Source organism: Panicum virgatum, chromosome 6K, assembly GCF_016808335.1.
Source record: "Panicum virgatum strain AP13 chromosome 6K, P.virgatum_v5, whole genome shotgun sequence".
NCBI classification, from domain to species: domain Eukaryota; kingdom Viridiplantae; phylum Streptophyta; class Magnoliopsida; order Poales; family Poaceae; genus Panicum; species Panicum virgatum.
In genome coordinates, this window is record NC_053141.1 from 12,244,231 (window position 1) to 12,255,342 (window position 11,112).

Below are 11,112 nucleotides of genomic sequence, written 5' to 3' on the forward strand. Positions count from 1 at the left end.
GCGCCGCGCCGTCTCCTGCCCGTCTTGCCCAGCTGCCGGCCGCCACCTTGCCTTGCGCCTGCTACCCGGCCAGCCGGCCGGCCATCTTGCCCCCTACGCAGCAGTGCTGCCTGGACAGCTGCCAGAGAAGGGTGGCCAGCGGAGGCCAAGTGCTAGGCCTGCAGGCTGCAGGGACTCTGCGTCCCGAGCGGCGAGCAGCCACCGTGCGCTAGGCAGCACTGCCGTAGGGGCTCCGCACCTCCATGGTGGCCGGCGGCAGCCGAGCTGTGTGTGAGCGATGAGCGAGGTATTGCGTCTCGACGAAGGTACTAATTTGTTGCTTCCGATTTGAATCCTGTTGACATGTTCATTTGTACATGTATTATGGAGCACTAGCGAGAAGAAGTACTTAATAGGGACTAGAAGTACACAGCTGTCTACTTCGATTGAAATATTTAGAGACGACATTGTGAAGCCTCCTATTTTAATTAGTTTGGTTCGATCATTGCGTCTAATCCAATTTAGATAACTCGTTCTCTTTCTCTTATATTATATAGTACTATAGTAGCCTATTCAGTTCTTCATGGTTGTGGTCCACCTTGATTGCAAGGTTTCTATTTGGTTTTCTAGCTTTATTTATAGTTGTAGTAGGCAGGGGCATCTTCATGAAAAGAAAACAAAAGGAATAAATAAGGTTTGCTCTTCTTCATCCTTTTCAAGTTTATTATTGTTTTCGTTTCAAAAAAAAAGTTTACTATCGTTTGAAAATTTAGTTATGCTTTTTAACTCATATGTTGGTCCAAAAATATCATATAAGAAAGAAGAAAAGACTTTCTAGATACAATTAGCAGTACTTCTACACACTTAGTACAAATAGGCCATTTGTACTAATTGATGCTATACTCAATTATAGATGCCAAGTACCAGGATTTAGGCCATGAAAAAAATTTACCCTTGTGAGATTTTGAATACCCATATTCGAAATCCTGGACCCGCCCCTGCTTCGCCCCATACCCTCCCCTCCGGCTCCCAGCCATGGCCCATGGGAGGCTGCCAGGCGCCAGATCCGGCCGCCATGGACCCAGATTTGGCTGCAGCGGTGATGGGGGCGTGAAGAATGCGGCCGAGGTAGGTGCGGCATGGGGTGTGGCGGCTCCCGAGCAAGTCCACCCCCCCCAAAACCCTAGCCCACCACTCTTCTCTCGCAGGCCACTGCAACGGTGCAAGCTCTAGGGTCCCTTGCGGTGGGGAGAGCTTGGATCCCCGTCTTGTGCATCATGTGGCGGCGGCCTCACTGATTGGGATGTCGTGCGGCCTGGCACACGGTGCTGCAGCCTCTCTTCGCAGCTTGGTGGCAGTGCGCCCGCTCTCCGTGAGCTGCGTGGAACTGGAGCTCGAGCTGCTCGTCACACATGCACTCCAGCCTTGCCATGCCGCATGGTATGCTTCTCGGTGTAATCTGAATCCTTGGATCACTACCGGAAACCCTATTGTTGCCGAGTGCCGACCGCTTTGCCGAGTGCCAAAAGTCGAGCACTCGGCAACTAGGGAATATACCGAGTGTTATCCAGAAAACACTCGGCAACATTTTGACACTCGGCAAATTTGCCTTTTGTCGAGTGCTGGAACGCAAACACACGGTAAAATTGGCTTTTGCCGAGTGCCGTGTTTGTAGCACTCGGCAAAGATAGCACGTGCCCGCCATGTGATCCAACGCCGTCCCAACGCCGTTACGAAAGTAGTGTTTGCCGAGTGCCTTAACTCAGGCACTCGGCAAATGTACTCCTTTGCCGAGTGTCAGGTTCACGGCACTCGGCATAGTACGCTTTTGCCGAGTGTCAGAGTTAAGGCACTCGGCAAACTAAAAAAACTTTAGCTTCTACCTTCCAAACTTTTTGTTCTGTTATTATACTAGTCGAGGTACAACATATCAAAATTTGGTATATTTCTGTATAAGTTTCGTATATGTTATTAATTTGTTTCATTAAAATGCTATTTTTGGATAATTCAAATTGGAGCCGTAAGTGATTCGAATAATATAGTATAATGAATGAAAAATTATATTCATGTTATTTAGTCCAATTTTGAGACATTGTCAATCAATTGAAAGGAAAATTTGAACATCTTGATCACGAAACGGGACATAATGAGATGTTGACGAATAGATTTTAAATTTTACAAAAATCAAAAGTAGTCAAAAATCCATAAAATTTGTTATGATATCATGATAACATCCAGGGAGTCTATAGAACAAAATTGAGAAGGTTTTGCAAAAGTTGTCACGTATATCTCTTACGGAACGAAGTATCTCCGAAGAAGTTTCATAGAACTGAGAAGTATTCTTTGAGATTATGATTCAGAGTGACGTTCGAATTGGGGTTTCACTTCATAAATTTTTTTATAGCTAATAGACATGATGGATTGTGTAATGTTAAATTATGGTAATTTTCTGAATCCATTTGATAATTTCGAGAATTTTTTTCCATTTATAGTATTTATAGTGATGTAACTTGAATTTAAACTAATAGTGCATGAAATAATGTAATTTTCTTCGTTGAAGCATGTGAAATTTTTTGTATAGGCAATAGACATCATGAACTGGTTCGTGTTAAATTTTGGTTATTTTTCTGATCAGGTAAATATTTTTTCAATTTTTTTGGCAAATGTAGAGAATTAGTTCCTATAATTTGACATTTAGTTATTAGTGATTGAAATAATGGAATATTTTTTATGGACACATGAAATAAGATTTGTTGAGTACATTTGATAATTAAATTTCGAATTATATTCAAAGAAATTTGTGATTTCAAATTTTGAATCGAAAGTACTAGAATTTAAATCAGAAAACAAAAAATATTTGCCGAGTGCCACATTTGTGACACTCGGCAAACCCTGAGTATGCCGATTGCCGCATCACTGGCACTCGGCAAACCCCGCATATGCCGAGTGCCAGATCTGGCACTCGGCATACGCCGTCCCCCCCCCCCCACACTTAGCCGCACAACGCACACACGGACACACAACACACACACACACAACGCTGACAGTCACTCCACATCCTCGCCGCCGCGTCGCAGCGCCGCCCCGCCAGCTCCAAGCCACCACGCCGCCGCGCCACCTGCACGCCGCCGCGCCACCGCGCCACCTGCAAGCAGCCGCAACACCCCGCCAGAGCGGCGTCGGCCCGCTGCGGCGCCGCCCCGCCCCGCCACCGCGGCGTCGCCCCGCCGCGTCCACGCCGGCCCCGCCCGCGCCACGTCCCGCGGCCGGCACACCACCTCCAGGCCGGATTGACGCCGCCTCGACGCCGACCCCGCTCGCGCCACCTCTACACCGCTCCGACGTCGTGCCACCGCGGGCCCAGCACCTCCACGCCGGAGAGACGCCGCCTTGTGAGATCGGCTCTGCCCCGCCCGCCCGGCGCCTCCACGCCGCGGCACCTCGACGCCTGCCCTGCCCGCGGCACCTCGACGCCGGCCCCGCCCGCCGCGTGAGCTCGGCAAACCCAGCCCGCCATGGCAGCCGCGTGAGCTCGGCTCTGCAGCGCCGCGACGACACACTCCGCTGCCACTGCCGGACACTCCGCCGCCGGCACCCTCCGCCGCCGCCACTGCCGCTGAGGAACAAGGTAAGTAGAATGAGATAATGCTAGGATTTTGCATTAGTGTTCTCAAATTAGAGATCTTCAAATATATATGCTATGTTTATTTTAGTGAGATAATGTACTGCAATGTGATGTAGAAACCGTGGCACTGGTCCTTTCTCTTCGCAGCATGTGATGTAGAAACCTTTTGTTTCACTTGACTAGCTGCTTTGCTCTTGCATGACCTGCGCCTGAACACTCCCCACAAATAAATAACTTTTCAAGTGTAGTAGTTGACAGTAGAAACAATTGCAATGCAAAATTGCGGTGACCAAATGCAAATGCAAAACAGGTGCAGTGCCATATTGTATCCATGACATTAGTAAATTACATTGAGATATCAACAATATGGTTATAACAGCTACTTCACTCGTAATTGACTAATGACCATCATATCCATGAGGTTGTTGAATCTAAGGCTATAACATATGAACATGTCATAAATGAAATGGCACCGTCCATGAGTCAAAGATCATTTCCAATCCTTTCAATTCTTTCTGCCAGTGCTTGATTTCTTTTGTTGACACTAATTTGACACCCTTTTTTCTTTTGTTGACAAGGGAGGTTGATTCACCGTCGTCGACTCGTTCACTTGGTCGCAAGCCGTCGTCGAGCAGCACCGACCGTCGAGCCCGTAGGTGAGCACGTGTACAAGACTTTGTTTTCGTATTCTATTCGTAGTTCTCGTAACCCGGTTAGGCGTCTCCCGTTCGAAACAGATACGGTTCGAAATATGCAGATTTTTACATATCTATGGCCGTATCTGTTTCGAATTGTCCACGTTATTTGGACAGCCCGATGATGCGTAGATGGGGTTAGTTTCCATGGTCCGCTCCCATCCGAGACAGAATCTTGGCAACATCTCTCTATTGTTCTCCGGATACACAATCTCCCTTCCGGGACGTGTATCTGGAGAATAGCGGGGAGGTGATGCCGAAATTCTGTCTTGGATAGGAGTGGATCATATAAACTGACCTCATCTATGCATAGTCGGGCGGGATTAGGGCCTATCTTTACCTCTCATACCCGTGCCAAACCGACCACCGTCTTCGGGGTTGGGATGTTGTGTATAAAGTATCGCCACACGGCAAACTACCGCTCCCAAACAACAAAGATTACAACAATGATAGAGAGTTTTTTCAAGAAGAGGGGCTACAAGGGAGTTTCGAGATGGACTTATCCGACGAGATTGGAATGGAAGTCGACAATGAAAGGGAAGTTGACGAGGAAGGTGGAAATGAGGTTCAAAATATTCAGGACTTACAATTACTAGAGCGACTACGTTTAGGCAGAGACAGTGAAGACGACATTCCTCCTTCGGATTCTGCTAGTTATGTTGACATAGCTGATAGTGATGATGAGGATTACGATCCAGCTAATCCCGATTATGATGACTACTTCTAAAACATGTAGGACTCGCAATATTTAATATATATTATGTTAATTTCTAGTTATATTTTCTTTATTTTCATTTATTTGCAAGAATTGTTTATCCTGACTAATTAGTTCACTCCTTTTGATTTCAGGTAACTAAACAAAGATGCCAGGCGGTCACAAGATGACTTGGCTGAGCTCCTTGTACAGAGGCAGTGGTGGAGGAGGCGGTAGTGGGTCCGACGCACCCGAGGGGTCCGGGAGCCGTAGTGTTCGCGAAAGGGAGACGGAGAGGGAGGGGTGGAGGAGGAGGTAGTGGGAGTGGTGGAGGAGGTAAGGTGAGGAGGGGGAGGAGGGAGAGGACCCCTTCTCCTGTAGAGGCCGAGGAGGAGGAGGAGGAGGAGGAGGAGAGGGTGGAGGACCAGGGGAGCGAGGAGGAGGAGGAGCACGTGGAGGGGGACGAGGAGGAGGACGAGGAGGAGGACGAGGAGGGGGCGGCAGGAGATGAGCGGGTGGTGTGGTTGCGTGGACCGTCGCAACTCCCGCGACGTCCGATACCTCTAGCGAGACGCCCGATGATTCGGCCACTAGAGCCTAAGTAAGTATGTTAGTACTTATTTATTATGCATTACATATATTTAAAATTGTAATACTAACTAAATTTTTACCTTAAACACTCTTTGCAGGGGGTGATTTTTTGTGCAGCCTGGTGAGCACAAACGGAAGCCCAATGGTATCTTGGGTCTTTTGTGCCGGCTGCACTTCCCCGGGCTCGTGATGCATGCTGGGGTGCTGGAGCCGGTATACACGTGGGACCACTACATGGCCTGCCCGGACGCTACTGATCGCGAAGGAAGGAACTTCAACACCAAAGCAAGGCGGGTGGTCGGGGAGTTTTGGGTAAGTCATCCTCGCACTAAAATGGTTGAAATATCGCATTCTGTTTCAATTTTTGGAATAATGATTGCACTAAAATGGTTGAAATATCGTGTGGGTATATATGCAGGATTTCTACAGGTGCGAGGAAGGCTATGAGGCCCGGGCGAACAAGCTGGCTCACCAGGCTTGCTACAAGTTGGTGAAGGACATGCACTACGAGGCGCGTGTCCAGGCCGTCGTTGTGTACTGCGCCGAGTTCGAGAAGAGGAGTGTCAAGAAACCAGCCGCAAGGGACACCTTCCTCACGCGAGACCAGTACTTAAGGGTAAATAAATGCCATCTCTATTTATTTATCTTGTATTTGATAATACAATATGTCATGCACTTCATTACGTTTAGGTGCCTCCGAACTGGTGCGCAAACAAGGCCGAGTGCTGGTCTATGATGGTGGACAAGTGGATCAGCGAGGATTGGGCCCGCCAGCACGCCTTATGCCGGGAGCGCCGCTTGATGATGCCGGGTCCGGCACATCATCAAGGGAGCCTTAGCCTCGGCGAGTACAAGAACACATGGGTAAGTTCACTATGATCTTCATTCTTTCTAAAGCTATATTTTTAATTCTTACTAATCATCTTGTTGACTTCTTGGCAGTCGGAGTCTCATCCAGGCCAGTCTTGCAACAACTTCATGGCGTACGCCATGTCTCACATGGGCAGGGCGACGTCGGACGTGGCCTACAACCCGGCGGCTCCACCAGAGGCCTACACAAACCCAAGCATCCACGCGCGCATCAATGCGTACACGGAGGTGGGAAGGGCGCTCCACGGGGAGACTTGGGATCCGACCACCGCACCACTCTTCGGAGAAGCCATCATGAGGGTGGGACAAGGGAAGAAGCACGGGCGGTACTTGATCGCCAACAGCTTGGTCGACACGGCGAGTACGCCCAGTCTCTCGCAGCTTAGGGCAAGTACCACCGACTCGACCCCGCCCATTCGCCCACGGCCTGAGACTTCAGTGGCCAGCGTGCACCAGAGACATGTTAGTTTAGATTTAGTTGTCGTTCTATGATTAAAATGAAACTTTGCTTCGTATTGTAACATGGAGGTTTAAAGCTTGTAGGCCGAGATGGAGGCAAAGTTTGAGGAGGAGAGGAGGTGCCGACTGGAGATCGAGGCCAAGCTGGAGCAGGAGCGGAAGCTGAGGGAGGAGCAGTCGGTTATGTTGCAAAGCATGGTCACCTGGATGCAAGGACTTGGCGCGTCGATGAACTATGCGACGCCGCCTCCTCCCTTCGTCTTACCAGCTCAGCCTTACTTTCCTGCAGGACCTTCTGACACTCCAGTGAGTATGCTTTGTTTGTAGATATTATTATATTTTTGTTATGCTTCAATTTATATGTTCCTATTTGCAGAATCAGTCGTGGAATGCATCGAACGACCCTCCTCCGGACCAGAACTCGCCGGCCGCCCAGTGGCCAACTTGGCCCCACAGACCTGAGCAGTGAGTGCCTTGTAGTACTAGTGTATTGGACTTATTATACGTATCGGACTATATTCTGTTTTATGGACTAGTGTTATGTATCGGACTTGTGACATATGTGGACTATATTCTATGTGATGGACTTGTGTTATGTATCGGACTCGTGTTATGTATTGGACTTGTGATATATGTGATGGACTGTGTTATTTGTATCGATGCCATTCTCGTCATTGTCAATCATATGTGATGGACTGTAACTGCCTGTAATGACCTCTGCAATCACATATATTTCTGTCGTATTTGTATGGAAAAACAGAGAAAAACGAAACCAAAAAAAGAAAAATTCACCACTTTGCCGAGTGTTTAAGCTAAAACACTCGGCAAAGGAGCTTGCACAGGTCAGCAGCGCAGTCAGTTTGCCGAGTGCTAAAGTACTGGCACTCGGCAAAGATTTGAACGTTTGCCGAGTGCCACTGCCTTGACACTCGGCAAACCAGACACATGGAGGTACCCTGGCGCGGGGACTTTGCCGAGTGTCCGAGTCGGACACTCGGCAAAGTTTGAAACTTTGCCGTTTGAAACTTTGCCGAGTGTCTGCCGTTAGACACTCGGCAAACCGCGGGACCAGGGTGGCGCCACGTGGCTTCTTTGCCGAGTATCAGGGCACTCGGCAAAACCTTTGCCGAGTGCCCGTATTCCGACACTCGGCAAAGTAAACTTTGCCGTGGGAACCTTTGTCGTGGGAACCTTTGCTGAGTGTCGTTTGCCGAGTGTTACACTCGGCAAAGACTTTGCCAAGTGTAATATATCCTTTGCCGAGTGTATCTGACACTCGGCAAAGTTTGGTAGTCCGGTAGTGGATAGTGGTTCTTTGTAAGAGAGCCAGTGCGTTTTCATGCTCTGAATATCTACAAGTGTTTAGGTGGATCTTGCAGTTGCTATCACATTCAATTAAATTTGGCAGCTAGAATACATTCGTAATTTTGTACGGCTTTTTGTTAGGAATTTTTTTTCTTTGACAAGCTATTGTTTCCAACTATCTCTATCTTCATTCAGACACTGAAAGTTATATAAATGATGCAGAACATAGAAATTCTTTGGGCAATCCAATCCTTAATCATGTTCTTTAGTTAGTTCATGTCGTGCGCTTAGACACTGACAAGAAAGTCATGGATTGTTGAGAAATTCATACGCTTTCTTTTTTTTCTTTCTGCTTCTACTGGAAGTCATGGATTGTTGCTGCTCGTATGCTCCTTGTAGCTGAAATTCCATACTACTACGTTTACTAGTCTTCTAGGAGGTTTGTTCGTTTTGTTAGCCCCCTCAAAGTCTGAACCCTGTTATCTCTGAAAGTTGAATTAGTAATGTAAATGTATACCTGTATCTAGCTAGATGCCTAGCGATTACATTTCATTGGACATGCTAGCTAGGTTGTTGTCATATTTGCAAAAAAAAAAAAAAACTTGCCTACATTTCATTGGACTCGCTAGCTAGTTTGGCATAAATTAATTTTAGTACCACTAATTTAACCTTGGTTTTACCTGAACGTTATTGGAAATTATCTAAACAAGATAAGTGGATATCTCATCTTCCAATATACTTGACCCTGAAGTGAATGTGTAATAATATCACCTACAATTGGTACACGAATGAATAATGTATGATCTATTTCTTTGAACTGGCTGTCTTTTAAGACATCACTTGCTGTATACTAACTGAATCGCAGCTACCTGTACCAATATGTCACAAAATATTAGAAAATAATTGTTTAAGTGCAAAAAATCACAGATTTGGCGTGAAGAACATGACTTCTTTTGACACCACTAAGAACAATTAACAATTGTTTAAGTGCACAAAATCACAGCTTTACCGTGAAGCACATGACTTCTTTTTACACATTTTAGGCTACTGATTCTATGCTGTTGCGACTAGCAGGAAGGCATGTGGCATCTTTTCTTGGTTAAGCAGGATGAACTGTGATTTTGGCTTTCAAAATTTGCTATCAGGTAAGGATGAAACATTAAGTGCATAGAGGTTTCAGTTTTGTATGGATTGAACAGAACCATTGTCCTGTATGGTCAGCTCCTAGTTGGCATACAGACTTCACATTATGCTTTTTTTTATATCCAACTTGCCATGAGCTTAGCACTATTGCTCTCATGTGATGTACATAACTAATATGATCATGTGAGAGCAGCTAATGATTTATTCTAATGACTGAACAGAACTTTATTTGGTTGTGAATTTATAATGAAATTTTCTAATGCGGATGAATTCGTTTATGCAGCAGGAACCTTCATCTTGAATGGATTGTCACTTGGAAATCATCAACACAAGGAAGTGCAATATTTCCTGCCAATATTCCAAGAGTGGAGACAGTTGCAAGAAAAACACCATCCTCTAAGGCCAAGCGAAGCCTCTCTCAAACCAACAAGAAATTTATTTCTCCACATAACTTGATGAATGCTGCTGTTAAACTTATACGGACTAGAAGCCAACGGGTATGAAATGCAAATCTGATTTCTATTCAATTTTTGCAAGTTTTCTATTCAAACTTGACGAATGCTGCTGCCATTAACTTGTATTTTACTCCTGAACAAGACAAAATTATCTTGCTGCTCAAAAAATTACCTGTCAATAGACATGTGTGTGTTTGGTCTATCGATGTGCAACTCTGATGAGATGAGGATCTATAAAGGGCTTTCTGAAAGTTCTATCCAAGGGGAAGGAGAAGAAAAAGAATCATATGGGGGCATTGGTGAAGGGGTTGGCAGGCGCAACAGGTGACAGTGATTCTATGAAGGATTTGGTCAAGTCACTAATCCATGGTACCATAAATGGAGATATCATAGGTACTGAAAAAGAAGAGCCAAATGAAAGTGCCAAGACATTCTTTAAATTATTAACAGAGGCGCAGAGGGAACTTTATCCTGGATGCAAGGAATCTACTAAGGTATCTTTCATTGTTAGGCTATTTCAGATTAAGTGCATGTATGGTCTTAGTAACAGTGCATTAGAGGCTATTCTTTGGCTGTTCTCGCTTGTGCTCCCTGAAGGTCATTGTGTTCCAGACACTTTGGAGAAGGTGCAAAAGGTAGTCCGTGATCTTGAACTGGACTACCAAAAGATACAAGTTATTCTTGAGACAACATATCTGTCTGACACTTGCTACTGAAATTTGCTAATGCATATGCTTCTTTTTAATTCCACAAGAAACTTAAACTTGAATGGATCACTCGGACTTGGAGTCATGCTGCCATTGTCGATACAACACTATCTTCAATTTGGATCTTGTATTCGCCACTTTACAAATCTCCTTTGTCATGAACTATTTTGAATTCGGATAATGTACATGTACTGGGCACGTATAATGATGGATTCAATTCATATTCATGCTGGTTGAGTTCTAAATTTTTTATAATTGTTTTCTTATCAAAGAAAAGGTTCATTATTGAAAATATATCAAATGCATAATCGATTGCAACAAATACCTTTTCTGTTGCAAAAAAAATGTATGAACACAACAATTCTACTTCATTGCTACATGTTATTGCCACAATTCTATATTGTATCGATACATCTTATTGCTACAAAAAATGGCTGATACTATAGTAGTTAATAACATCAAACAATATATTGTTGCGGCATCTTTTTTTGCTGCGAACTACCTTTTGGTTGCAAAAATAATTGTTGCTCCCATATATGTTTTCGTGGCAATATAATCCATTACAACAAACTAATTTTTGAAGCCACAG

General features: G+C 45.4%; 1 protein-coding gene and 1 long non-coding RNA gene across 2 annotated transcripts; both read left to right on the forward strand.

The window, feature by feature from the left end:
* The first annotated feature begins 1,296 nt into the window (after positions 1 to 1,296).
* Positions 1,297 to 9,968, forward strand: LOC120711780. The gene is made up of 3 exons (XR_005690480.1): positions 1,297 to 1,419; positions 9,293 to 9,363; positions 9,645 to 9,968. It is a non-coding gene; the product is annotated as an uncharacterized LOC120711780 (long non-coding RNA).
* LOC120711779 lies at positions 6,517 to 7,573 on the forward strand. Its single transcript, XM_039997418.1, has 3 exons — positions 6,517 to 6,916; positions 6,998 to 7,219; positions 7,290 to 7,573. The coding sequence occupies exons 1-3, from the start codon at positions 6,563 to 6,565 to the stop codon at positions 7,380 to 7,382; spliced, it is 669 nt and encodes a 222-aa protein (XP_039853352.1). The 5' UTR covers positions 6,517 to 6,562; the 3' UTR covers positions 7,383 to 7,573.
* Positions 9,969 to 11,112: the final 1,144 nt, after the last annotated feature.